The sequence below is a fragment of the Pollicipes pollicipes genome, unplaced genomic scaffold (assembly GCF_011947565.3).
Source record: "Pollicipes pollicipes isolate AB1234 unplaced genomic scaffold, Ppol_2.1 Scaffold_6138;HRSCAF=7277_pilon_pilon_pilon, whole genome shotgun sequence".
In the NCBI taxonomy this organism is placed as follows: Eukaryota; Metazoa; Arthropoda; class Thecostraca; order Pollicipedomorpha; family Pollicipedidae; genus Pollicipes; species Pollicipes pollicipes.
Genome location: NW_023596818.1, coordinates 10,621,264 through 10,648,596, shown reverse-complemented (window position 1 = coordinate 10,648,596; position 27,333 = coordinate 10,621,264). Strand labels below are relative to the sequence as shown.

Here is a 27,333-nt window from a genome sequence, read left to right as displayed (position 1 = left end):
GTTGCAAAAGCAGTCTTCTGTTTATCCTCCTCCTTGAGCTCCTGCTGACAATACCCACTTTTCAGATCCATGGCATGGAAACACTTAGCCCCGGACAGGGTGTCCATTTGCGACGCCATTGCGACACCGACACCATTACGACACCAACAGTACATGCACAATCACCAAGGCATGCACAAGCAACACGTCATGCTATATTTGCCACTTAGTTTGACCGGCACACAACTCACAAACAAGAGGACGCTCATTTAGTACACCTTCCGAAAAACAAGAGACGGCCACCTCACCTCAAGTGACACTTCAAGTGCGTATCCATTTTTGAACTCGGACAAACCAACTGATCAAACGGCCCAAATTGCGACCATTATTTCCCGCTTGATTACCGATCTCATCGACATTATATTCATCGTGCGCGACTATGCGCTGGTAGGTGACCGCGATCGTTAGAGAGCTTTGGCTGCGATACTTATGCTCAAGAGAATGAAACAACTGCGTCGTTTTTGGAACCCGTTCAGATGCGGTGACAGACTGACGGACGTGACAGATTGGTGGCAGCTGAATCCATTGGTGGCGGCTGGGTGTAAGCCTATAAGGTGAGGTAGCGCTGTTAGGACGCCCACTCTTCGCATGTTGCTGCCATTTCGGTAAACGAAGAAGAACAGGCAAAATGACAGTGATGTGATAGAAAGCTGTATGTTCGTAGAAATGGATGAAAACAACTTTTGCTTCAACAGGGCGGCGCTGGTTCCTCGCTTCGATGATTACGGGCTACTGTGGTGTGAATCTGTAGGAGTCCGGTGAGGTGTAGACGTGTTGAAAAGGTATAACATTGAAGTGTGCATTGGGGGCAGGGTTATATGTATAATTTTGAAATCTGGGTGAGGTCCACTCATGTCTTTTACAGAAAGCCTCTGCCTTGGTGCTGCGTTTGCATTTGTCCATGCTGATGTTATGGTCAGTCTTAAGATGCTTAATTTTCAATGAATTTATTATGCAAAACCATATTGATGCTGGGTGATGGACAATGCATTTCAGTTCATTGTACCACATAATTCCACACTTGTTCCTTACTTGAGGCTTTTCCTTCTTTCACATAATTGTGCATTCAGTGAGCTCAGGAGTTCTTGCATTTCAAAGGCATTTTTCAGCCAAAGATGGCCTGAAGATGTCCCCAAATTTTTGTAGGAAGTTCAGCCCATGTTGACCTGGCCTGTGGTATATGCACACAAGTACATGGTTCTGCACACCTATGTCACATAGACATCCACCACAGTGGAGGGATATTTTTTCCATTCTGCTTCTCATCTTTCACAAAACTTGTACTCGCTGGACTTTTTAAAGAAAATTGTGTCTCATCATGAGGATATTTTCTGCTTGACTGCATTAAAATTCACAATTTGTGGTATATAATGTTATTGCATGACTGTGAAATGCAAGCAGTCTAGCATGTTCATTGTAGACATTTGTTTATTTTGCAGTTGTCAGCCTTCATATATTACACAACATTCATCAGTGATTAATCTTTTAGTGTTTGGTTTATACAATGTTGTCAAAATTTTGCATGCTGTTGGCCTTCACAGGCACAGATTCTGGATTTACATTTTGGCATGCATGTTTTTACAGATAATGTCCTCCAGAAATCTACGCAAATTGAAGGGCAAACCGTTTATTGCTGAAGAGCCTGCCATTCAAGATGAAGAGGAGAATGATGACCTGACCAGGGACACTTCCACACAGCAGAGAAACATCTTCAGTCTGGTAATTCATTTGAGTCACATGCGCATTTTGTGGAAGCATGTTTAATTTTCTCTGTGCCATTCAGTATGATAGACATCTGCATTTCCATTGAAAAATGATGCCCAAAATTTTGGTGGGATGGGTTGCTGGTACAAGGCTGCTTGCTATGCCAGGCTTGTGTGAGCCCCGACCTCACCAACTGATCTAGAAAGTTCAGTTTGATAGTATTATTTTCTGGTGAATGATAAGTGGTTGCCAGTGCTCTTCATGGTCCTTTCTGCCAGCTTACCTCATCTGACCTTTAGTGACCATTGCCACCAGCTACAGGTCATTCTAGCTAGGGGCAAATAGCCAGCACTGGCATGACTGGAGTCCACCCGACCAATTACGGGGGGGGGGGGGGCAGGATGCAGGTACTCCAACCAATGGAGCTACAGCAAGATACAGGGGCATCAAATACGTTATGGGCTACTTCACACTGATGGCTGGGATTTCCATGTCATTACCAGTTAGTCACAGCCAATGCCAGCAGGGACAGTCACTCGCCATGATGCGTCAGTGGCGGCCGTCGCCTGCATTCAAATTCTTCCGTCGCCTGCAGTGCGGGGTCGTAAGACCGCACGTGTATGTGCTTGAGTAATCAATATTTTACCTCTGCATTTGTGGAAAGGCAAAGCCTTTACCAAAGCTTTTGCCTTTTTCAAAGCCTTTGAACCCTCTCTGCAATGGTCTGGAGTTGACTTTCACCACGTAAAAGTAACCGCATCCCCGTTTCCAACAGTGGCCGCGGGCGCCAATCTGGGTCACGGGCCTCCCCCGTGCGTCCGCACACGACGCGTCCGCGGCAGCGCTGGCTACCGCGCCTGCGCCGACGTCACGTGACCCCCGCCTTTGCGCGGCAGCTGAACGAGTCGCAGTCGGAGACCGACGTCAAGGAGGATGACGACGTGGACACCAGCACGCCGGCGGCGCTGCTGCCGGCCGGCGACGCGCACCGCAAGCGTAGGCGCAAGCGGAAGAAGGCGTCGCGGCGCCCGCAGACGGCCAGCAGCGAGGACAACGCCGTGTCCGAGGTGCCGGTCGTAGCCGGCTCGCCGTGGCCACGCAGCTGGGGCGGAGGCCCGGCGGCCGGCGGTGCTCTGGTGGGCGGGTGGAGGTCTGGACTGGGGTGCGCTCGGCTTGCGACAGGTGCTGGGAGCAGAGAGGCGTAAGTTGGGGTGTGCAGGTGCATGGTGGTGCTGCCGAGTAGCGTATATGTGTCATGCTGTCAGTTGGACACAAGATGACCTCAGTTATCGACGCGCCCGAAAACTCCAATACGCCAATCATGATGTTAGGCTGGCAAATGTCTGCCGTAAAAAACTACGCATTTTAACTAGACATATTAAGGCCAGGTCGGTGTCGACCGAAGTTCGTTAGAGCTGAGGGAGCGGGAGGAGCAAGTCAGTTTATGGCCCATTTATTTCCATGTGGTATTTATTGTAAGGCTAAAATGTTTTGTTATTTTTATCTGTTGTTGTTGACCAAACTGTTTCTTCATTCTGAAGTGGACGGTCGTGCCAACAGCGGTCCGCACTGTCGCCGCCAGCTGCGTCTAGAGCCAGGGGTGCCGCGTCCTCCCCCTCCCGTGGGCGGGCGTCTGACGTCCGACCGGCCGCCAGGTGGATGAGGTGGACGCCAGCGTGCTGGAGGTGGACCGGCTGGGTGCCGCGTCCTCCCCCTCCCGTGGGCGGGCGTCTGACGTCCGACCGGCCGCCAGGTGGATGAGGTGGACGCCAGTGTGCTGGAGGTGAACCGGCTGCTGGGCGAGCTCACTGCACAGTCGCCGGCCGCCGAGCACGCCAACAGCACCATCGTGAAGAACGTGCTCACCATCGAGCGCAAGCACCTGGTGGGTGGCGGCCGACGGATGCCACTGTGCTGCGGACTGGCCCGGCTGGCCGGGTCACGTGGGGCCTGGGGTGTGCTTGTCATGGGCTCTCATTCCGCGGAGTGGCTTAGTTTAAGGTCGGATGTTGGGAAGTGAGCGCGTGAAGGTCGTGGGTCGTTAAGGTTTCCCACGGTAACGTCTGGCAGTGCTTATTTTTTTAGAAGCTTCTGAATAGAATGGGATTGTGTCTCAATGTTTGGTGAGGTGATTGGCGAGGGCCCAATAGTGCATAGTTCACACTAGTAGAGCAATAGTGTACTCTTAGTGCACTAGTCAAAGCCTGTCATCACATTAGCCTCCCTGGCGCCATGGTGTATTTCGCCTCCTGTCGTCTCCCGGACCACGGGTTGGCGTTATGTTCGCCTACTGGCCACAACCTGGACGTTATGCTCATCTACTGGCCAGAACCCGGATGCCGAGATGCGCCGCATGTTTGGCCGGGACGTGGTGGACCAGCGGCGGACGGGGCGGCGGCGCGGCCCGGGACACCCGCGCGCCTTCGCCATGGTCACCAATGTGCACCGCTTCCCGCCACCCGTCAGACAAGGTCAGTGACCTGACGACCCTAGGATGGATCAGGTCAATGGTGAGTACTCCCGCGTGGGGACAATTGTCGGTGTGCAGTACGGATCGGAGGGCGGTCGAGGGTCGCCGTTCTTGCTGCCCTCGGGTGAGGCTGGATCAGCGGTTAGTTCTGTCCCCTCCCTCTTCCCCTCTGCGGTCAGCCTAGACCGATTTAAGGACAAAAGCGCACATGGAAAAGTATGACTGCATGCAGCACGCAAGCATTTGTTTGCTAGCAAATGCACCTTATATGTAAAGCGATATGACAGATGTGCTTATGCTTGCATATGCATAAGCATATGCTCGTACTGTTGAAAGTGCGTTTGGAAAATACTCTTATTGACAAGACTTTGTCAGGACTTATGTCAGGAAAGCTCGTATGCGTAGGATATGTACGCACTTTTTGTAAGCGATTGAACGTATACCAACGTTCGTAACGGACACAGTCGGTTTGACAAAAATACGTACGCAAAAGTTCGTGGGCAGTCTAATGGATAGGAACGGTGGCCCTTTGGTGCACCCAACTTTCCGAAAATGCTAAACATTAACCCTGTGACGATACATGGAGATTAACTTGTGGATGGTGGATGACATTTCTACTGGGATTGGTCCAGGCCAGACTGATCATCAGAGCACCAGCTTATGCACCGGCAGCTCTCAAACTTCGCCGAAGTTTGTTTTCCGGGGGCGATCTAAGGTATAAGTTCAGATGAACAATCTCCAACTCTATCCGGCGTAGAGTTTCCAAGTCCTGCTCTCGGGCAACAGTGGGTCGGGTGAAACAAGGCTGTAATCAAAGGGCTGCGTCAAAGCGGACGCAGCTGGTGCATTATTCCCTCTGGACTCTGATATGCCCTATGTAACCAGTCTATGCCGGGTGTCATTAGCGCGTCTGCCCGCCGTATTCCCCGATCGAGCTGGCTCGCCGCGTCCGTCAGCTGGCGTCAGGGGCGCGCTCAGGGGGCGGGGTCGTCGACAGAGGCATCGTCAGGGTGAGGGATAATCGGGGACGGCACAAGACACTCGCCGGATGATCTACAGTAGGCATGCTTTTTTAGTTTGTAAACCTTCAGTTCCCTCCGCCCCTGTTCATGTTGCATTGCTCCGATTGATTCGAGTTAGGTTGTTGGCCGTTTCAGGGCGTTTAAGTTCATGCCATGACGGGTCCAGCTGGTAATGCTACCTACCTGACCTTGCCCACGCAATCGTCACCATCTACCGCCACCTCCTACCCCTCTTCTCCCCAGCTGACATGTGGTGACCCCGCAGTGGCCATTCATCCAACGCCTGGCTCCAAGGTTGGATATTTGTATTCCAACGCACGGTGCACATCTGCGTACCGAATTCTGCGTTCCCTCTATTGTCAAACGAACCTCATCCCCGACGAACATTTGCGTGCACAATTTCGTGTACGTGATGTGGTGACGAAACTCGAACTTAAGCTTACGTGCTTCTGGTGAGATGAACGGCATCCTAGACTAGCCTTTACGCCCGAACATCCTTGTACAAGCAATCGTTTACGGGCTTTTGCGCACGAACTTTTGTGCGAGAGCACATTTTCGTTGCGGACTTTTTGCCGACGAACATGTTACCTTGCATTCTTTAGCTTAACGTTCCTTTTCGATAGCAAACTTTCCTCGTTGCTAACTTTGCGTATACCCTGCGTGTTCGCCTGAGGAATAATAGGCATGATAACTTTACCCAACAAACAATTATCATGTACTTTTCCGTGCGTACTTTTGTCTGCAACCCAATAATACCAGCGGTCAGAACTGCACGCTGCTCAAGCTGGGTCGGCGGTCATTGATGTACCAAGGTCAAGACGGACACGTGGTCGGCGCCACTCCCAAGGTCATACTAGGCAGACAAGCAGGTTCAGTGGCCTCTGCAGTCCCACGGTCAAGCTAGGCCAGTGGGTCAGTGTCGCTTGCAGGGTAAGCCAGCCGGGACAGCGATCAATGTCGCTCACAGCTGAGCTTAGTCATCTAAAAATATCGGTATCAGCAGGTGAAAATATGAAATCAGTGGGCAGTGCGCCGTCAAGCATGTCAAACTGACGCGGCTCATAGATCCAACACGATGCGAACAGTCCCACAAACATCGCCACACCATCACCAGGCCGACAGCGGCAGCTGGTCCCCGCTCCACCGTCTCTCCGCAGCGCTCGCGCCGCTCCGCCCTCCCCGCTCCATTCGGCGCGTGCCGGGCTGGGACACTGCCGGCGGCTCAGTGCCCGCCCCTCCGTCGCAGGCCTGTCCATGGAGCTGGTGGAGACGCGCGGCTCGGAGCAGTGGTTCCAGTTCGTGCACAGCGCCCAGTACCAGGAGGTGGAGCACCAGTTCGTCGCCGCTGTCGAGTCGGTGAACCCCGATAACATCCTGGTCAGTAGCGCGCTTGCTAGATGCCGCCCCGGTGTGGAGAGCGGGTGTAACGAGCTGGCTCTGGTGTATTGGCTGCTCCATGAGAGGAAAAGGCACCTGGGATTTAACCGGATGGTCGATTACTGCGACGACGGCATGTTCCGCGTGACGAGAACAATCGGCGCAGAACAGTGCGTTGGCTGGTGCATTTGCGGACCCAATACAGCACGAGTAAGATGTGCATGTTAAACTATTCGTGTGCTCTTGCACCGGCTTAGCTCAGTTGTTCCAGTTCATCCTGATGTGCCATTTCGTTTGCCTCTGTAAGATCTGATTGTGGCACTGACGCCACACGTTGTCACTGCAGCCTGTCGCTTAGGCCAGCTTCTTCATAAGCGTCAATGGCGGCAGGCGCTGGTGAGCACCACGTTCGGTCTGGCGGACGCCTGGCATCCGACCCACCTGAGCCGGACGTGCGCGCGCCGTCCGCTCCGTGACCTGGCCTGACCTGACCTGACCTGACCTCGGCCGGCAGGGGCTGATGAACCGGCACCCGGGCCACGTGAACTCGATGCTGCAGCTGTCGGAGGTGTGCCGGCTGGGCGAGGACCTGGCGCTGTCGGCTGAGCTGCTGGAGCGCACGCTGTTCACGCTGGAGGCGGCCGCCCACCCGCTCTTTTCGGTCACCTCGGGCGCGGCACGCGTCGACTATCGGCGCCGCGAGAACAGGTCTGAGCCGCCGCCGCCGCCACCGACTGTCGTGTGCGGCGCGAGACGGGCTGGGTCGAGCTGGTGGGGAGCTGGTCAGGGGTCGAGCCGGCGGGGAGCTGGTCAGGGATCGAGCCGATGGGAGCTGGTCAGGGATCGGGCCGGTAGGGAGCTGGTCGGAGGTGGGGTTCTGTTGGCGGACTGGTGACTCGCCATAAGTACTGGGTGTTGTGGGAGGTGTCTGTTGTATGAGGGTGCTATAAGTTGGGATTATCACATCACAAATCTGACCACCATGCACGCATCAAACACGACCTTCTGTATGACAGTCTGCCTGCCAATGTCCAGGCTGCCTTCCCCTGCCGCGTCTTCAACAAGCCGGTAATCCCCGTTCCCCCCGCCCGTCGTCAGGCCGCTGTTCCTGGCGCTGTTCCGGCACGCGCGGGCTCTGAGCGAGCGCGGCTGCCACCGCACGGCCCTCGAGTTCTGCAAGCTGCTGCTCTCCATCCAGCCGGTGGACGACCCGCTGGGGGCCGTGCTCATCCTGAGCCACTACGCTCTCCGCGCGCACGAGTACCAGTGGCTGGTCAGGTACGACCGGGGTCGGCGCGGCGGCCGCGGTCCGGTCGGCCGCCGGCGCGGTCCGCTGCCGTGCGCCGCGGACTGATGGCGGCGGGCCTGTTTGGAGTGGTCGCAAACGGGTGGGCAGGCTCCGGCCAGGTTTGGCGGTGGTCAGGTGTCCGTATAATTTGGCCATGCGCGTGGCTGTTACGTAGTAAAGTTCGGTGTTTTTCACATATTCATTACGTGTGGAAACATGCAGTATGCATGGGTTCGTCTGGCATGTTCCTAACTAGCGCTTGACCTCTCCGTAAGTGGAACTGCGCCGGGTCAGGTCCGCACAACGTCGAGCCTCAGCCAGACGTCCCCGGCGCCGGCAGGCTGCACGAGCAGTGGGAGCCGGTGCGGAATCTCTCGCAGCTGCCCAGCTTCGCCTACTCGGTGCCGTACGCGCTGCTGCAGCTGAGCGAGGCCGCCTCGGAGCCGGCCGACGCCGCCGCTCGCCGCCAGCAGGTGCTGCCACCTGGGGCGCAGCCGCGGGCCGCGCGCGCTCCTGGGGGGGGGGGGGGGGGGGAGACACCAGGGCAGAGACGAACGCTTAGAGAGGGCCGGTGGAGCAGCCACACGGTACCTGAGAGTGCCGCGTAGGCGTGCGAGCGTGCCGTGGAGAGGAGATTGCCGAAAATGTTTTGTGGGCGTCCTGTGGGGGAGGGGGAGCATTTGGCGTAGAGAGGTCCCTCAGCTCGTGATTTCATGTCAGCAAACCTTAATCTGTGCGATCATCGTGGCAGTCGAAGCTGTGTGCGAGACCTCATCTAAGTCAGAAAGCGTGATGCGTTGTCACAACGTTTCAGCAAGCACACTTAGCTTTCTTCGGCTTCCCCCCACACGAACAATCGCGCAGGCCCTGGCTTGAGCGAGCACGACAGAACTCCGTGATTGGACGTCCGTGACCCCCTCCGCAGGCGGACGCCGGCCTGCAGCGTGCCCTGCTCATGTTCCCGTCCATGCTGCCGCTGCTGCTGGAGCACTGTGACATCACGCCGGCCCCCGAGGTGCAGCAGTGCGCCCTCTTCCAGTCGGCCGCCGCCGAGAGGAGGTGGGCGCCAGCTGAGCGGAGACGTCAAGTCCGGCGTAGTCGGTGCCGCGTGAAGCTCGCTGGGGGCGTTGGCCGATGCGGCGGCCCGCGCTGTCCGAGGCCGTGTCACGGCTGGCGGCCGCGTGGGTGGCGTGCGCCGCTGGAATACAGTTACATGTGTTGGAGGAAACCTGCAAGGAGTGCGTCTGATTTGCCTCAGAACCTTCTGCGTTGGCTGACGCTTTAGCTTTGTGTGCAGCGTGCGCTGGAACTGCAGTTTATCGCCATTTCTGTGAAGTGGTGACTTGTGATTCCCGGCTCCCGCGTTTGGACAGCGACTTTCCCGGAAGCCACTTGCCGCGGCGGCGTGGGCGTTTTTGTGGTCTGCCCTGATTGGAATTCGTCCTCCGGGGAGCGGCTGAATTACCGGCCAGCCGGACTATTGAGTGGAGTTCGCTGTTGTGATTAGGCAGCGGCCGGCTGAGTTCCTGCGCCAGTCTTTTCGACAGGCATCCGGCCTCAAACCGGCTCGGTTGCCGCTCATGCGGCCCCCGCCGGGGGGGGGAGGGGGCGAGGGAGCGGCGCCGGCGACGGCTCGCCGCCGTCCGCCGCCGGGCGACAGCCGGAGCCGGCCGAGCGGCGCAGACGTCGGCGCTGCCCGGCGCCTGCCCCGCCCCGGCGTGCGGGTGTCGACAGCGCCGCTGAGTCCGAACCAGCGGCGCGGGAGCGGTCGCACGCCGGCTGGGCCGCGGCTGACTCGGTGACGGCTTTTTTTGTCCGCTGAGCGGGACCGCGAGCCGCTGGCCGCCGGCGGGAGCGGCCAGCGGGGCGGCCGCGCATCTCGAGTGGCGGCCGGTCGCCGCCGGGGTCGCGGCCCGACGGCTGGCTCGGCGCTGGGAAGTTACGCTGGTGCGGCTGGGCTGAGCTGTGAGCTGTGAGCCGTGAGCCGTGAGCCGTGAGCCGTTCATGCTTGGCTCGTCACGGTTCGCTGTCGTTGGCGCTGCAGACCGGTGACCGGGCTTCAAGTGCGTCGGCGAGGAGCCAGCCTGTGTCTGTGCGCGGTTCTGTGGGTGTGCTGTGTTCTTGCGAGTGTGTTTCGTGCGCCTGTTTCGCATTCCGCCCCATGTGTCTGTGTAACCTGTGACATGTGTACGTGTGGGTGTGCTTTGTGGAAGTGGCCCACTTGTGCGTGACATCTGTGGAGTAGCCGTCTCCCACAGCCCCCGCCGGCGTTGACCAGTACGCGTCTTCCTTACAACCGCTGTCTGACAGCAAGCCGTCCGCCCACAGTCAATCCCCGGCTCTGACCATGCTGTGCCGTGGCCCACAGCCAACCCCCGGCGCTGACCATGCTGTGCCGTGACCCACAGCCAACCCCCGGCGCTGACCATGCTGTGCCGTGGCCCACAGCCAGCCCCCGGCGCTGACCATGCTGTACCGTGGCCCACAGCCAACCCCCGGCGCTGACCATGCTGTGTCGTCACCCACAGCCAGCCGCCGGCGCTGACCATGCTGTGTCGGTTGTACGCTGAACGGTCGGCCGACCTCTGGAAGGTGTCAGTCGTGTCCGGCTGGCTGCAGAGAAACGCGGCGGCCGCTGTCCGCCTGGTCGAGCAGCAGGACCCGCGGGTGGCGGACGGTCAGGAGACCAGGAGAAAAAGGTCAGGACGCGCTCCCGGCCGGGCGGCGGGACTCGATCAGGACAGGATGAGACACTAGCGGGCGGCGGGACTTGGGTCAGGATGTGGTCCCGGCCGGCGGCGGGACTTGGGTCGGGACGCGCCCCCGGCCGGCGGCGGGACTCGGTCAGGAGGCGGTCCTGGCCGGGCGGCGGGACTCGGTACGTAAGCGGTCGCGGTTGGGCGGCGGGACTCGGCAAGTAAGCGGTCGCGGTTGGGCGGCGGGACTCGGTCACTTCAGGGCGGAACACGGGCGGACCCTGAGTACCGACAGTGACGTACTTGTTCCACTGTGGTCTTGTGATACGCACCTGATGTGTTTTGTCGACAACTCCTACAGGGTGCGCGCAAGTCCGCAAGTTGCCGCGCAGGTCCCGTGCATCTCAAACCGGGGGGGATGCGTTTCTGTTGTGCCGCGCGACACATGCGGTTCATTTCCAATTCGCCAGACACTCACAACTTGCGCCGCAACTTAAGCTCTACTTCCTGTATTCCCGTATGGGTCCCCCGCCCGAGTGTTTCGCTGATGCGCTGCGAGGAAGACACTGGTCGGGCGGGCCACGGTGCTGACTGCCGATCAGGACGATGTCGCCGTCAGCTGCGCCCCCGAGCCGGCGTTGCCGCCGCCCGGCCGCCGCCACCCGGCCGCTGCCGCCGGTCTGTGGTTGTACACCTCGTGTGAAGCGAGGTGCGGTGGGACCGCGGCGCTGGGGTGCCGTCTAAGGCCGCGGGGGCCCGGCGTGCGGGGCATGAGCGCCAGCGCGCCCCGCCCACCCGTCCGCCAAAGCCGCCTCTGATCGCCGGATCCGCCGGTAATCGGACCGCGCGCGCCGTGGCTGGCGTCTGAGCTGGCCGTGTGGCGGTGCGCGTGACCTGTGTCCCAATTGCGCCGCGCTCGTCTCGAGCAGCTCGGTCGGACACCGGGCTGTGGCCGACGCCGCCCGCGCCTCCCCTCCTACGTCGTCCGCGCTGACCCGCAGTCGGCGCGTCCGTCCACCCGCTGCCGCCCGCGCCTCCCCTCCTACGTCGTCCGTGCTGACTCGCAGTCGGCGCGTCCGTCCACCCGCCGCCGCGCCGCGCCGGCGTCCACGGGCTAGCTGATTTCCCTCGTGCCTGCCGCCGCAGGTACCCGGGTATGCCGCTCTCCATCTGCCGACACGTGGTGGTGGCCGATATCAAGCAGGCCATGGGCTTCCTGCCGCCGGTGAGTGGGCCGGCACCGCGGCCGCCGGGGCGTCGCTCGCCGCCTACGCCCTGTGGGTGTGCACGAGTGGCTGAGGCGGCCCGGCCGCGTGGCGCTCCAGACGTGCTGTCACGCTGCTGTTGCGATGACAGAGATAAGTCGAAGCTGCAGCATCTTTCAAGAACAGACCGAAGGGCCCTTGGCGTGGGGTCGTGGTTTGTATTATTAACATGATCGCTACCATTAGCTTGGCACGGGGAGGGCTTCATGACATTTCATGGCACAAAAGGTTCCTCCGTGGTCATATCTGGCCAAAGACCGGGGCGAAGCTATCCGTTGAACGGGAATGACATTACCTGGCTGATGGGTTCCCGGTACGAGCGGCGGTCCGCTTACCAAGTGCTGTGGGGCAAATTCGGCCCTAGCAAACCGCCCGGAATAGGTTTGGGCGGTCAACAAGCATGCCAGTATATATTTTTACACAACTGAAACATAGAAAACAAGTAGCGAGCTTTCGTTTTAAGATAAGTTTAAATTGTGACAAAAAGGTTTTTGACACGTCGTGATCGGGTTAACCTCATTCGTCAGCGTCTGCGAGAACGTCCCTTGCGAATCGCCATCCTCCATCTCACACCGTGCCCTCACCACCCTGTGTGAAGTCTATGCCGGTCGTCCCGTGTCCAGCCTCTCCCACGTGGCGGCCCTGTCAGCACGTGTCCGCCGCTCTTCAGCGCAGATGGACCGGCCGCCGGCGCCGGAGCCGGTGCGATGCCAACCCGCTCTGGCCGCCGGCGTGACCTGCGTCCCACCCCGGCGGCAATGAATGGCTGAGAAGGTCACCTGGACCCGTCCCCGCCCGTGCGCCCCGCCGCCGGTACATTAGTGATGGCCGCCGCCGGTCCCCTCACACGGCGCCGACGGACGCTGAGGGCCGCCGCGGGATTCGCCGTGTTAGTTTGGCGATGTTGTGCCTGTGGCTGTGGCTGCGGACGTCGCTGTGACCGTGACTGTGGCTGTGGCTGTGGCTGTGGCTGTGGCGGGACAGGGCCGCTGTTTTCCGAGGTTCGGCCTCTGCTGGCGAGCAGCGCTCAGTTCCCGGGGTAAACAGCTGCTGCATGTTATACCGATAAAAAACGGTTGCGGTATCCGTGCATCCACGGCATTCATGCCCCTTTCCTGATAAAGGTTACTACTATAAATGGCTTTGTAGGTGAGAAGTAATTCGTAACTTGCCTGGGCGTCGAGACGATAACGCCATCGAGCTACGTGACCACAGAATGGGCTGAACCCAAAGGAGCAAAGATCTTTTGTCTGCCGACAAAAAGCGGGACTCCGGCTGTCCTCGTGTGGTGTTGTTCGGTCGCGGATGACTGCAGGAGGCGCGGCTCCGGGCCCGGCGGAGGGAGAAGTTGCCCGCCCAGTGACGCGACGAAACGCCTCGTCTTTCTCCCGTTCCCGTTTTTATTGGTTCTGCGGCGTCGCAAGCCGGTGGCGAAGCGGTCCCAGCGCCGCCCAAAGGTGCCGGTGAGGGGGTCGTAACTCACGCTGGCCGGCCGATCCGAGGGATTTGTTTTGGTCGGCGCGCGCCGGCCCGCTTGGAGGCGGGCCAGCGGGCGGGCCCGTTCGTCATCCGCCGCCCATCGGCTGCCAGTTATGCATGCGACGGGACGTAAAACTGTCGTCCCGATGGTCCAATTCGCGAGCGCTGATCGGAACGGTCTGCTCGACCGGCGCCTATCCGCCGCTGGATCGCCACAGACCGCGTCCGGCTGCGGCGGCCGAGGCGGGCGTGGGCCGCCTTTTCCGCGCAGTACTCAGATGTGTGGAGGATATGGAAGCGTTCAAAGTGCGCGGCCGGGGTGTGGCCAGATGCGCCGCGCAGTGTGCTATGGAACCAAGAGCAAGTCACCGCTATGCGCTCAAGTCCCGACATCCCACGTGCGGTGGGTGGCGGCTTGTGTTGACCTGTGAGGACGGCGGAGGTCGGCCGAGCATGACCGGCCGCCAGAGCAGCGCAGTGGACCCTGGTCCGCCTCGTGGACTCTAGCGACGGCTCGGCGCCCACTGGCGGGGCGCGTCCTCCAGCCTGCTGACGGGGTCCTCAGCCGTCAGCGCTCCGCAGCTGACGGGGCGGGACGCCAGCCTCCGGTCCGGCCTGGCGGCGAGCCGGCCGTGTGCTGCGCTGTCGCGGGCCTGGCGCGGTGGTCGGACGTGTCGGCGCAGCGGTCATTCGCTGTCATCGGCGTCGCCTCTCCGTCCGTTGTGCTCCAATAACGGATGCGTCGTTGCAGAGACGTCCAGCCAGTGTCAGCAGCGGCGTGCTCCATCGCCAGTCTCCAGTGTCTCAGCATCGTTCCTCACTAGTGGCGTTCCCCAGTAGCTTGTGTCTCGGAAACTATCCCGGGACCCGGGGCCGTGCTGTTGCCGTGGGCTCGGTCTCTGACTGTCTGTCTGTCAAACGCCGCCCGCCGGCGCGTCACGGCATCGCACGCCGTCGGCCTTTCATTCCGACGCGGTCTGACAGCCGTTCGTTCGAACGCTGTCCGCCGCCAAATGCTTGCGGGAGAAGCGCTGTTTCTGAGGGCCAGTCGGCCGTCTGCCCGGCGCGCCCTGCTGTATGTGACGAAACTGTCAGCAGCAGCGGGGTCTGCTGACGGCCTGTCAGTAGCAGCGGTGCTTGCTGACGGCCTGTCAGTAGTAGCGGGGTCTGCTGACGGCCTGTCAGCGGCAGCGGGGCCTGCTGAGGGCCTGTCAGTAGCAGCGGGGTCTGCTGACGGCCTGTCAGCGGCAGCGGGGCCTGCTGACGGCCTGTCAGTAGCAGCGGAGTCTGCTGAAGGCCCGTCAGTAGCAGCGGGGTCCGCTGAAGGCCTGTCAGTAGCAGCCTGCCGGCACCTAATCGTGGCCTGTCGGCCGCGGCTGGCCTCGTCGGCTGCCGGCGCACCCGCCGCGCCAATTTCATCAGACCAGATGACAGCGATGATCGGCCGGCGCCGGCCGTTGGCGCGCTTTTTACGCGTCGCCGTGGCGGCCGGCACGCTTTTTTCGCTGGCCGCGGCGGCGAGGAGGAGCGCGATTGGACGGCGGCGTGGCGCTGCAGGGCGCGTGCCGTTCGCGCCGTAAGTCGAGGTCCGGATTGCGAGAACGGTCGATGCCGACAAAGGACGGCTTGTCAAAGTTCTGTCGTGTCGTCGTCAGGTGCTTGTGCCGAGTTCGCTTCGCTTTTGAATGCCGGTGTGGGGCTCGAGCGGACTGGCCGTCGCCCGCCTGCGTGACGTCGCCCTGTCTTCGCCATCGACCACTGTCAACGGCAATCGACGACCTTTGGCTCACGGACAAACTTCCTGGTGCTGAAAATTCTCGGGATTTTCCTCCGAAAGTTGAGCGCGGCGCGCGTTTCAGGCGGTTATCGTGGAGTTCTGGCAGCGCCGCCGGCTGCTGGGCATTCAGCTCAGGGGTACGTGCTGTTGGCGCCAATCGTTCGCAGGCAGGAGAGCGAGGAGCGGACCCTGCGGCAGCGGGAGCGAGCAGCCAATTCAGCCGCGCGAGGCTGATGCAGTGTGGAGTTTCCCCACTCAGTGTGCCACCAGCCACGATTCACCCGGTAGCCCTCCCCAACCGCACGCGTCGTGTTTGCACGCCGTGAAGTCTCGCCACCGTTCGCTAGTACCGGCGGGTCCGTTGCTAGCGGCGCCCCGGGTCCCGCCGGTCCGCACCGCCCGGGCTCCCGCCGGTGGGCGCCGCCCGATCGCCGCCGGTCCGCGCCGCCCCCTGTCAGTGTCGTGACCCTGACCGGCCGGCCGCGGACGGATCTACCCGACTCGAACGCGTCGCCGGTCGCCGGCGCCCCGTCGCCCGCTCCGGCCGGCGGAGCGGGCGACGACGCTGGGGCGGGCCCGGGGCGCCTCCGCCGTAGCCTCCAGTGTGCGGGCCCGCCGCTGAGGACGGGCCGGGCCGCGGGGCCGCTGGTCCCAGCGGCTCGCCGTCCGCGCTCGCCGCCGACGCCGCAGAGCCGAGTCCCCGCAGCGCGTGGTGGGGACTGGTGCCGGCGCCGGGTCTCCCTCGACGCGGCTGGTGTCGCGGCGGCTTGGACATTTCCGTTTTTAATTTATCTTCTTGGTCGGCTTAACGAGTTGGAGGGGAGCACTAATGTTCGCCGGCTCGGCGGCATTGTGGCGCGTCCGGGGAGTTGGGCCACGCGAGGTCGGCAGCAAAAACTTCTGTCGCTCCGCGCGCATGACTGCACAAGGCTTTTGCAGGTTTTTGCAGTCGGATGAGTGCTCGTCATATCTGGAGCCGACGAGAGTGTGCTAGTGGTAGCGACGGAGGTGATGAGTGGCTTTGGATAGGGTGGGGTGGCTTTGCGTGGGGATAGATTAAGGATAGGGTGGCTTTGCGCTCGTAGTGGACATTGGCTTTGACTTTACTTTTAGTTTGACGAACTTTGGGCAAGGTGATGCGAATCACCTTGCATGACCGTCGCTTTGCCAAAAGTTATGGTTCCTATGGCAATAGCGTTTGCTTTGCCAATGCCTCTCGCGTCTGTTTGAGTGACCCTGCTCGCCCATCCCGCGAAATCGCTCTGCAAATCCGGTCACTAATCGTGCATTCGAGGCCCCCATAGGGGCGTGGGTGGCTCGGTCGGCAGTGCACATGGGGGCACTGTGCACTGCCGACCGACACTGGGCACTGCACCGCCGGCACTGCACCGCCGGCACTGCACTCCCGACCGTGACACTCCCACCGGGGCCTGCCGCGCGCTGCCCGGGGAGTCCGCGGAGCCCCGCGCCATGGCAGTCGCTGCGGACCGTGACGGTAATGGCTCTGCCATTGGGAGCGCTGCCGAGGAGACGCGGCCACTTCCGCGCTGGACCGGCAGCCGCGGTGGTCTCCCTCCCGCCGTTGTGGGGTGACTCGACATGGCGGGGCGGCGGGCTGTCGGAAGTCGGCCGGCATGTTCACGGCGTCTGTCTGCGGACGGGCTGCTGGTCGGCTCCGGCCGAGCCGCCGCGGCCAGCTGCCGGGTCGCAGTGCGCCGCTGGCCGGCTCCCGTGGGACGCGAAACAGTGCAGGTGGCGCCGGTCGGTCATCGACCCGCCCCGCCCCCGATCACCCCCGCGCTGTGCCGGCGCCGGTCCCGGTGCGTGAGATGAGTGGATCGTGATGGGCGGGGGCTCCCGCGTGCGTGCCTCTGTCTGGCGTGTTCATTCCGAGATGCCGGCGTGTACGGTGCCGCTTGCGCCGGCCGCGGCCGTTCCGAATGATTGTGCGGTGAGATGGCGCCGCAAGTGACGCGCTGGCTCCCATCCTGGACGTGTGTTTCCGCCTCGCCTGCGAGGCGCTTCGCGTGCTCCTGGGTCCGACCGGTCTCTGCTTCCCACGAGAGACCCCGCGGCGCATCTGACACAGCACGTGACTGAGCCCGGCCGGCTGCGGGAGGTGACCCCGTGGCCGCTCACGGGGCCCCTCGCTGCGTCGGCGACCCCGTGACCTCTGTTTCAGGAGGCGTGCTTCCTGCCGACCGTAGCGTGTACCCCGGGCTTGATATGCCGTGCCCCCTGCCCCCGGACTGGCACGCGCCTGCAGCCCGGTGGTGATATTCCCTGATGCAGGGCCTGTCTCGCCACTGGTGACCCTGGTGGTGACCTTCGCTGCAGGAGAGGACCCCTGCCGCGGCGACACCGTGACCCGGTGGTGACCTGTTCCGCAGGAGGTGACCGCTCGGCCGGTGGTGGGCTACGACCCCCTGCCGCCGCCTGACAGCACGGCTGGCTACGCGCTGACCCGGCGGCCGCGCACCCACGGCGTCACCAACCCGCTCGCGTCGTTCTTCTACTCGATGCTGCCCAACTTCGACCCCAACAACCCGCCCGAGGTGCTGCTGGACGAGGGGTGAGTGAGCACGCCGGCCTGCGACGGGCGGGGGCGTGGGCGCTCGTTCGTGAGGGGACGAGCTGCGCTGGCGGCGTCTGTCTCGTAAGATTGCTTGTGTTATGAGTTGGACGCGACTGCCTGTGTTATGAGCTGCCCGCCCTGTCGGGGATGGCCGTGCCATCTCCATTTAATGAAGTTCGTGAAGAAACGCGGCTTTTTTTGTCTTACGGTGAATGAACCAGCGTCTGCTTGCTGACGGAATGCCAGCGCTGATGGGGACTCCCCTCCCCTTCGCCCGCAACCAGCGCCCCTGTCCGATGCGGCGCCGCGGCTCCGTCCCTACCACGGCCGCGTAGTCGGAGCGCGGACACGCTGCAGCCGCCTGCGCGCCTCCCTCCCGGCCGGCGCGGCGGCGGCCGCTGCGCCGGCGTCGGGGCGGCACCGCTCGTTAGCCGGCGGCCCAGTGCTGACGGACGCAGAGCGGTGATTGCGGGTGGCGGGCGGACGCGGCCGGGGCGCGCGCTCCGACCGGCCGGACGGCCGCCAGATCGACCAACTCGGATAAAAGTTTGCCGGCCGGAATAATGCCCGGTCCGGCTTCTGAATTAGCTCGGGCGCGGTCGATATGGCCGGGCGCCGCGGCCGCCGCCACCGGCGGTTCTGCTTACCAGCAGGCCGTCGGCCGCCTGCCGCCGGGGCGCCAGAGGCGCGCGTGGCGGACGCCGGCCGGCGAGGTGACCGCTGCCGCCCGGCTCGACGCGGCGGCTGGAGCCGGCGCTGCGTGGGGCTGTGCGCCAGGGCGCCAGCTGGCAGCGGGGACTCGGCACCCGCGCGGCAGCCGTCACCGCTCTGGGCTTGGAGCTGAGAACCCGGACCTCGACCGTCGGACGTTCTGTGATCGTGTAATCGCGGCGCCCAGCAGTCCCAATAGTCGATCATCCGGTCTTAAACTGTCGCGGTTTCGGTCTCCGGACGTGGACTATAACCGGCGCCGCCGCCGGCTCGGGGCTCGAATAAATCCATCAGCGCGCCGGGTTTCGAATCCGGCTCACAACCGTCACCGCTCGGGGCTGCGTGGCCGGGGCCGAACCGGCGGCGCTTCAGCTGCTAACTGGGGCTGCCACCGATGCGGGCCGCCGGCAGCGGATTGCTCATATAGCTCGCACTGATTCTGGCTGGTAACGTGAGCGTACCGTCAACACCGCTTGGGGCTGCGTGGCTGGAGCCGAACCGGCTGGGCTTCAGCTGCTAACTGGGGCTGCCGCCGACGCGGGCGCCGGCAGCGGACTGGCAGTATTGCTCGCGCGGATTCTGGCTGGCAACGTGAGCTTGCCGTCAGTCGGGATGTCCGGAGTTCGGACGCCGTGATGTCGCGCGGCTCTGGGACCACATCCCGGCTCTGGCCGCCGAGTCGGCCGACGTCGGCCGGCCGGCGCCGACTACAGTCCGGCGATGCCGGCGTGGCCCGGCCGGCGGCTGCGGCCAGCCGGGCGGCGAACTCCGCGGGCGCCGGGGCTCCACCAGCGGAGTGTCACAGCGGCTCACAGCTGGCGCGTCCCCTGCAGACGCCCGCCGCCGGCTGAGCGTTTGCAGGCTGTGGTCGGGCCCGGCCACGGCTTCAAATGGCCTGGGTGCGCAATCTAATTGGCAGTCGTGGAGACTGGGATGGGGTTTTGGCTGTCCGAGCGTCGCGCTCGGTGGCAGACTTTTGCAGCGAGGCTGCACCGTCTAGCGGCTCGGGGTCTTCACCCAGACTGTGACGGACGTTTTTCATGATAAATGTGGCTTACGTAAGTTGTTAAGTGCATTTGCGAGAAGCATTACCCATATAAATTGGATAGTAGTGGTAGCCTTATTCCTCGGGGAAAAAACAGGAGATATAAATGCCTGGATATTTTGGCAGCATGCACTTATCGGAAAAAGAGCACCTCTGCTATCGTTTCGATAAATGGTGCTGAAAAATAATAAATGATAATAAACCGCTAACAATAGATCTCCATTCTCCTGGGTTTCTTCTGAAATAGGCCTATTACAACCGTCTTATCTATACAAATGTGTTGCAGCTGAGTTGTGTGGACCAGCTGCATGATAGGGCTCCCTTCGACTTATGGTTGCACGCCCCGCACGTAACCCTGCGTACATCACATGACTTATTACATACCACACAGATGTGCCCAGATCATGTCATCAAGACTCTGACGCGTCGGACATTTCTCGGTGCGTAAATGGAAGGGATGACGTTACTTTTCATTATGTACACTGCGCTGCTGAGCGTGTCCAAGTAGACTGCGTCCTGTTGGTTGAAGGTGCGCATGCAAGAGCATCTTTTCGGCCACCATCCGCAGAGCCGCACGTATCGCTGGGGTTTGTACCGTCCCTTGAGGGAGAGTAATTGGCATCTCTACACCTCGAGAACGCCACACGACACTGACTTCCCCTGAAGAGCCAGTCGCTCCTCGCCCAGTCCGCCACACGCCGGAAAATCATACACAAGAACATCTCGCCCCGCCTCGTGCCTGCGCCGGCCAGCCGTGCCTGCCGTGCCGGCCAGAGGCGCCGCCGCATCCCCGCCGGCCGGCAGCCGGGTCCGGGCGGCCGCGGGTCACAGGTCATTAGCGGCGCGCCGGCCGGTCCGGGGCCGCTCTCGCGCGCGCCCGCGCCCGGCCCGGCCCGGCCGGCTGATGAGGCCGGCCGTGTCGGCGGCGGCGGCGGCGCCGCTTCGCAGAACAGCGGCTGAGCGCCGGCCGGCGGCGCCCGCGCCGCAGCCGCCGCCTCATTTCACGGCGGGTTTAATTCGAACCGGACGGTCCGGGAACGACGGCGGCGGCGGCGGCTCTCAGCGCCGGAAGCCTTCCGAGAGATACGTGTGTCTGTGTGTGTGTGGGGGGGGGGGGGTATGTGTGTGGGTCGGTCGCGCCGCTGAAGACGTGCGCATGTGCTTGCGGCTTGGCGACGATGGAGTGCCGGTCTGCCACCGTGTGTGGAGAGCGGCTGCACCCCGGCCTTGGCTGAGCCCGCGGTCGTCGCAGATTGGACGCGCCCTCCACTAGGCTTTCCAGTTGATTGATGATTTGCGTTGTTCGTTTATTCAGTTTTCCCGATGGTTGGCTTATTGTGTCGAGGCTTTCAGTGTGGGCTTCTTTCGTGTCGGCGTTTGATATTCGCTCTGAGGCCGATGTGAAAATATATTAAGTAAAAGAAACTATAAATAACGTGATAAAAGGCCAGAGATTTTAGTTGGAGGTCGTCCCTTTCCATCTGCCGCAAGTAGTATGTATACGTAGTCTCTTAAGTGTTCCTTGTCATATCGTTTCATGCCATGGTATGTCCCTTTAAGTGTCCCCTGTCATATCGTTTCATGCCATGACATGTCTCTTTAAGTGTTCTTTGTCATATCGCTTCATGCCACGGCATGTCATCTTACGACAATCCGGTCTCCTCAAAGTCTCCAGCGTAATGTCGTTTGCTTCCGGGCAGGACGTGCTCCAACCCGTCCGTGGACAGGGTGGGCCACGCCCGCGGGCGCCCCAGGTGGCGCTCCGGGCAGGAGTGCCCCCCCCCCCGCCCCTCCCGCCGGGCCCAACGCGGGGAAGGCGCGCCCCAGAAGCTCGGGGTTCGTACCTCGGCCTGTTTGCCACCGCCGCCGCCGAGTTGCACCAGAGGCATTAATTACGGATGATGTACGAGCGCGGCCGGTTGAATTAGCGGAAATTGATGAGCGCGGAGCCAGAGGTGACGGGGCGCCGTTTTTGCCGCGGCTGCGGGCCGCCTCTTGTGGGATGGGGATGTCGAGCAGCCAGCGTCGCTGGAGAGCACAGCGCGTTGGTGGCGGCGGAGTGTAATGCATACAACAGGCACTAGGGTTGCACTTTGCTGCCTGGTAAGATACGGATAGATAAATGTCGGACGTGGGTGGCGTGATGTGAATGCTGTCTTCGTTTTAAAAAGTTTTCTTATTTTCTGGTGCCCTTGTTATCGGCGTGGCACGTCGCATTCAGCAGCAATGACTCAAGCCTTTGAACTTGAAGCTCAGTCCCCTACTCCCCCCCCCCCCCCACATGACAAGGTGCTTCCGTCCTTACCCGCCGTACTAAATAGGAATGATGAAATAGTGATAAAGACAAAAACGAATCAATTATGAAATGACCTTTAACTTTTCTCTAAAAATCAAAATTAAGTAGCCCACATGCACCAAAACAAATTGATTATGAAATAACGTTTAACATACTCTGAATATCAGAATAAGGCTGTCCACATGCACAGAAACAAATCAGTTATGACGTGACATTTCAACATTCTCTAAGTATCAAAATAAAGCGGCCTACATACGAGGGAAAAATACCATTTGGAGAAATTTTAGTTTGATCGATTGGGTGTGGCTCTCCCAGCCGATCTTGCGACAGATCCGACGGCTAGGGTGAACAATCGCCAGAAATGATTTTGCCGCTTCAGGGAGCATTCGGATCGGGTGTTTGGGTCCAATGTGAAATAACCGCTGCCGCTCTGTCCGGCTGAGCGCCGCCGACAGCCAATCAGGGCGCAGCCTTCAAAGAACCCCGACCGCCAATCTCGCACACCGGCGGCCCTGGAATGCCGGCGGTAGCAGCGGCCGCAGCGAGCTCAAACTCGGCGAAATTGATGGGAGCGGATGCGCGGCATGTCAGCGTTGAGGCGTGCGAATCACAGCAACAAGCAGCCGCCAGCTGTCACTCGGGATGTAAAATTAAAGAAAAGACATCCATTTTCAATGCCCTGCTATTCGTGTTGCGAATTCTACGGAAAGTGTGCGTGGGTCGTGCTTGGTTCGGAGGACGCTGCAGGTAGGGTGCGCTGGTAGCGGCCGGAGCTGGTCGCAGTGTCTTGACAGCTAAAACGCTTTCACCTCCACTCTCCCTGGTCTGAAAAGGTTGTGAATGGTCGCCTTGTCAGGCCTTCCAACGCTACGAGACGGGCCAGCCTCCGGTGTTGGACAAAAATGGCTAGCTGGCGGGCTGTTCCACCCGTTGGTAAAAGCCCTTCAGGCGGCGGCGGTGCATCGTTGGAGTCGTTTTTGCGCGCGCTTTACGTGTAGTTCGGTATCCGGCTGGCTATTTCCGTTGCGGCGACACGAAATCTGACGATCATGTTAAATGAATTGATGGGAATCGACGAGACCGTGAAATTGCGTATTGAAGGCACAACACCGTATGGCAGTTTTCTGATTGTCGTCAAAATCCTACCTTGCGTCCTTAATATTAATTTGGGCTCCTGCTGTGTCGTGAAGAAGCGCTCTTTTCACACGACTACATTGTGTCCATAGGTCCGAAAGATGTAAGGCAGATTCAGGCGTGCATTTTGTCCTCCAAACTGTGTTCCAGGAACCGATCATTTCATGTTCAGCAGTCATTAACAACGCTTTGGCATACTTTGTCCTGCGCCATGTGTTCCCTCGTGCCCTCCCATCCCGTCTCAGATGCAGCGCTAGTGTGACAGGTAAGTTCACTACATGTGGTCTTTAACGGTTCCGGTGGCGTATTGCCGTTCTCCTAACGCACTCCTCCAAATGTGGCCGGCCTGGTCGGGGGGGGGGGGGGGGGGGCTCCGCCGGCCGGCCCGACTGCCGTGGAGACGTGCCGCCGCTGTCAGCGGCGCGCCGGTTGATCGACGGCGGCATGGTCGGCGGCGGCGGCGCCGTCCTGATCGCTGGCCGCGCCGGCCTCGGTGGCCGACGCCTGACGCCGCGGCCCGGCTGGCGTGGCTTGAGGGGAAGGGCGGCGCCGGCCTGATCGCTGGCCCGCCGGACTCCGATGACCGACGCCGGACGCCGCGACCCGGCTGGCGTGGCTGGAGGGGAGGGGCGGGGCCGGCCTGATCGCTGGCCGCGCCGGACTCCGGTGACCGACGCCGGACGCCGCGGCCCGGCTGGCGTGGCTGGAGGGGAGAGGCGGCGACGGGTGTTCGATCTATCGGCGGCCGCGTTTGATTCTCGCTTCGGAAGTTTTCTGCCGCCGCGGTCCGGTTGGAGATGGATGTACCGATGGCGTTGGTAGTCGCATGCGTCGAGAGGTGATGGAAGCTTGTTGTTTTGATTGTTTTATTGACCTGTCTAGGGTCGACCGAAATGCTTGCCGTAAATGAACGGTTGCGAAACGGGTTGTATACAGGCGAGCAATGCTTTCTCGGAAATGTCGGTTCTTACTGATTTCGTTTATGTGTTTATATTTAGTTTTACATCGCTAGTTAAATGCCTAACAGGGAAGACGACAGCCTTACGCAACGTTGTCTTTTTTATTTTTGTTTTTCCCTGACAAAAGAACAAAGTGAAGTGCGTGAGCGATGGACTGCCCATCAAGCGCTCGCTTCAGATACGGCAGAATTTTAAAACATTTTACTTGCGCTAGGAAAACATTGCCTCCCTGGAGCTCAGAGCTATTATGCTGAGTTATCGATCTTCATCATGCCAGGAGGAACAAGTCAAACGAAAAGTGATGACAAGCACAACACGTGGGTTATATTGACAGTGCTCAAGGTTTCAGTCTTGGCTTATGCTAACGAGTGCTAGGGTACTCTTATGGCGTATGCATAAACCCAGCTTTAACCGCCCGGTCTGTAATGTACCTGAAGTCTGCATTACTAGGTTGTTTAACTAGTGTTCCTAGTGTAATGCAGGTCGATAACTCAGTATAAGAATTATGAACTCATAATGACGAAAAAACGTGAACTGGAAGCTTTCGTTTCTGATCAAGAACATTACATTTGTTGCATCTGCATGTGTATTTTTATATTTGTAGATTCCAGCAGCTGGTGCTTAATTTGCGTGTGAGGATTTTTCACCACATTGTTAAAAATGTGCCGCATCACAAGGCCTTTGGTTCGGCCTATCTCCGACTACGTAGATGTTGATGCTCGTCAAGACAAAGGCTGGCTGAGAGCCAGCAATAACCACTGTGTGCTCTTTTTGAGCTGTGCCTTTCAAGTTGTTATCCGGCTGTACTGCAGTGTTAAATCCCCAGGGTGGTGCCCTAAATTACTCCCGAGCTCCACCCTGACACATTTCTGAGTGGTGTTAATCGCGCGCGTCTGAAGAAGAGCGCATGCTTTTGTGCAGTTAGATGAGACAGAGCCCTAAAGCGGCGGCGCCGCGCTGTGCGTGCGCAAACAGTGGGCGCCACGCTGACAGGCGACACGCGCTGAACACCTGTACCGCGCCTGCGGATACGCTTGTGTTCTGTCCGCTGACGCGAGGCGCTTGATGGAGCACGTGCGTGCGACAGCCTGGTGGTCAGGTGGTGAGGTCCGCTCAAGGGCCTCTCCCGGCCGTCGCTGTGGTTGTCGTTCGCCGCCGCGTGGTCTGCTGCGGCCGCGTCAGGGGAATGCGACACCCACGACGGCTCCCCCGCATTCGCGTCGTGTCTGACGGAGCGCGTCGTGCGATGGTCGAAAGGCATGGTCTGGTCCTTTCCTCTCCCGCCGCGGGCTTCCCTCGCGGTTGACGTAGCCTGTTGGCAATGTGGTCGCACGGCCGACAGCGTGCACGGTTTCTGATAGCGCCCTCTCACCCGTACTGCCTCTCCTGCGTAGCACAGCTGCCGGACCTCACGAGAATGCTCTCTGGCGGCTCCCTCTCTCGTTCCCGCACCGCCCCCACGCTGAGGCGCCGCCTGCAGACCACACGGCGTCAGGCTCAGGTGCCTGCCGTCTCCGCCGTCGCGCCCGCCTCACCTGCGCTATCGATCGCAGCGCTGCGGCCGGGCCGGCGGCCGGCGACGACGGCGTCGGCCTCGGCGAGGAGCTGCGCACCTCGGTCGTCTCGCTGCTGGACGCCATGCGCGACCTGCTCACCAACCTGTCGCCGGTGCCGGCCACCGTCGATGAGGACGCCGACCTGGACGAGTCGGACGACGACGCCTGGGCCGACGCGTGAGGCCGCGGCCGGCTCTGGACACCGCCCGAGGGCGCCGGTGAGGTCACACGCCGGAGCGCCGGGGTGTCGGAAGGATGGTGTTTCACGCCCGAGGTGGCGTGAGGTCACAGGCCGGTGGGTGTCACGTGGGAGCTGAGCTCGGTAAGGCCAGCAGTGCTACAGCGGTCGCCGATGGCGTGGTCGGCATGGTAGGTCAGCACAGCCTTCTAGCGTTTTCTAGCGCTCAGCTTTCATTCAGTGCCAAGTGTGTCTGCCTTGATTGCCTTGAATTTAATCGTTAATTTCGGTTCAGACAAGAAACGTGCAGTGAGGGGCGGCTGCGGCGGTGGCCGTTGAGCTTTGTAGGTAGTGCGGGTGGCCGGCTCAATGGGAAATGACCCTTCCAACCAAAGCGCATTTTCCCCTCGGCTAACCACATCCGGTCGGGCCTGCAGTGCCCGAATGGATTCCCGTCGGGTAAACGAGGGTCATTTGCAGTGTCGAACGGCCACCGTGTGCGCCCAGTAACAAGCTAATGGCCCGGCAAATGCACTGCCTCGCCCAGCGGCGCCGCGGCCCCCGCGCCAGCCGCCTCTGAGGTCGGGCGCGGCGGCGTCCGACGCGAGAGTGACGGCTCGTGTTTGCGCCGCCGGCAGGGGGCGGTGGCCGGCCGGAGACGGTAGACGGATTTCTCCGGAGGCTGCCGTCGGAGCGGCTCTGGGGAGGTGTTGACCGCCGCCGCCGCCGGTGGCTCTACTGCTGTTCTGCCGCTGCTGCTGCTGCTGATGCCACTGATGATGGTGACAGTCACGGCGTCGCCGCTGTCGCCACTGCTGGAGAAGGGTGGAGAAGGTGTGCCGTTTGCAAAGGGGGGCAAATGCATCGTGAGAGGTTATTTTTGCAGATTGTGATAACCGTGCTTGGGTGCAGCGGTGCCTCCAAGGGATTTGAGCAGACAGGTCGGCTATGTCGTCCAGACTGGGGTGGGGCGCACAAGTGGTATAATAAAGGAGTGAAGGAGTATATGGCGTGTTCATCGTGTGTGGTTCCGCAGGCTTCATCACATTAGCACGATTTATCCCAACCTCCACTAGCCCGTTGCTAATGCGGTAGCAAAAGCGGCTTGCGGAGCACGTTCCGATTTTCCCATGGATGCTAAACACCAAGCTTAGGGAGTACGGAGCATATAGACGGTGTTGCGCGCCAGCATCTGCCTGCAGGTTAGCAGCTATGTTCTTCCGCACCTTGTGTACCACGTTGTGCAAACGGTCACAGCTATCTGAACGGAAGCTGAGCGCGCATCCCGAACAGGACCCGGTTCACACGTCTCCAGCCCACCGCTACGCCTTTCGTTCTCGCCATGTCCACATCTGCCCCATGTCCATCCTCGTCCGCCCGCTGCTCCTGCCCCTGCCTCGTCGGCGCATTAGTCGACGCGTCTCCGCCGTCCTGGCGCGGACCGGCCCCGCCCCCGGGGCAGCCTAGCGCCACACACCCCCGCCCCCGGGGCAGCCCAGCCCCACACATCCCCGCCCCCGGGGCAGCCCAGCGCCACACATCCCCGCCCCCGGGGCAGCCTAGCGCCACACACCCCCGCCCCCGCAGCACAGCGCCACACATCCCCGCCCCCGGGGCAGCCCAGCGCCACACATCCCCGCCCCCGAGGTAGCCCAGCGCCACACACCCCTGCCCCCGCAGCCCAGCGCCACACACCCCCGCCCCCGGGCAGCCCAGCGCCACACATCCCCGCCCCCGGGGCAGCCTAGCGCCACACACCCCC

General features: G+C 61.0%; 1 protein-coding gene across 3 annotated transcripts; it reads left to right on the top strand.

Moving 5' to 3' along the window:
* The first annotated feature begins 508 nt into the window (after nucleotides 1-508).
* Nucleotides 509-26,570, top strand: LOC119106261 (transcription factor 25). 3 transcript variants are annotated; one of them, XM_037229872.1, is made up of 16 exons: nucleotides 509-593; nucleotides 1,624-1,758; nucleotides 2,640-2,810; nucleotides 3,399-3,428; nucleotides 3,527-3,628; nucleotides 4,073-4,214; nucleotides 6,482-6,612; nucleotides 7,127-7,320; nucleotides 7,711-7,890; nucleotides 8,241-8,373; nucleotides 8,826-8,959; nucleotides 10,429-10,599; nucleotides 11,743-11,821; nucleotides 17,508-17,689; nucleotides 25,391-25,611; nucleotides 26,210-26,570. In XM_037229872.1, exons 2-15 carry the CDS (start codon nucleotides 1,627-1,629, stop codon nucleotides 25,572-25,574), a joined length of 1,965 nt encoding a protein of 654 aa, XP_037085767.1. In that variant the 5' UTR covers nucleotides 509-593; nucleotides 1,624-1,626; the 3' UTR covers nucleotides 25,575-25,611; nucleotides 26,210-26,570. The 3 variants fall into 3 exon arrangements, with proteins under 3 accessions (XP_037085767.1, XP_037085769.1, XP_037085768.1); XM_037229874.1 differs by lacking the exon at nucleotides 509-593 and adding an exon at nucleotides 620-797; XM_037229873.1 differs by lacking the exon at nucleotides 509-593 and adding an exon at nucleotides 620-821.
* Nucleotides 26,571-27,333: the final 763 nt, after the last annotated feature.

Bases quoted from the DNA above. Each gene is read 5' to 3' on its own strand.
- LOC119106261 (XM_037229872.1), top strand. From the start codon at position 1,627: ATGTCCTCCAGAAATCTACGCAAATTGAAGGGCAAACCGTTTATTGCT. The intron at 4,215-6,481 runs GTCAGTGACCTG...CCTCCGTCGCAG, and splicing joins CCCGCCACCCGTCAGACAAG to GCCTGTCCATGGAGCTGGTG. The intron at 11,822-17,507 runs GTGAGTGGGCCG...CCTGTTCCGCAG, and splicing joins CCATGGGCTTCCTGCCGCCG to GAGGTGACCGCTCGGCCGGT.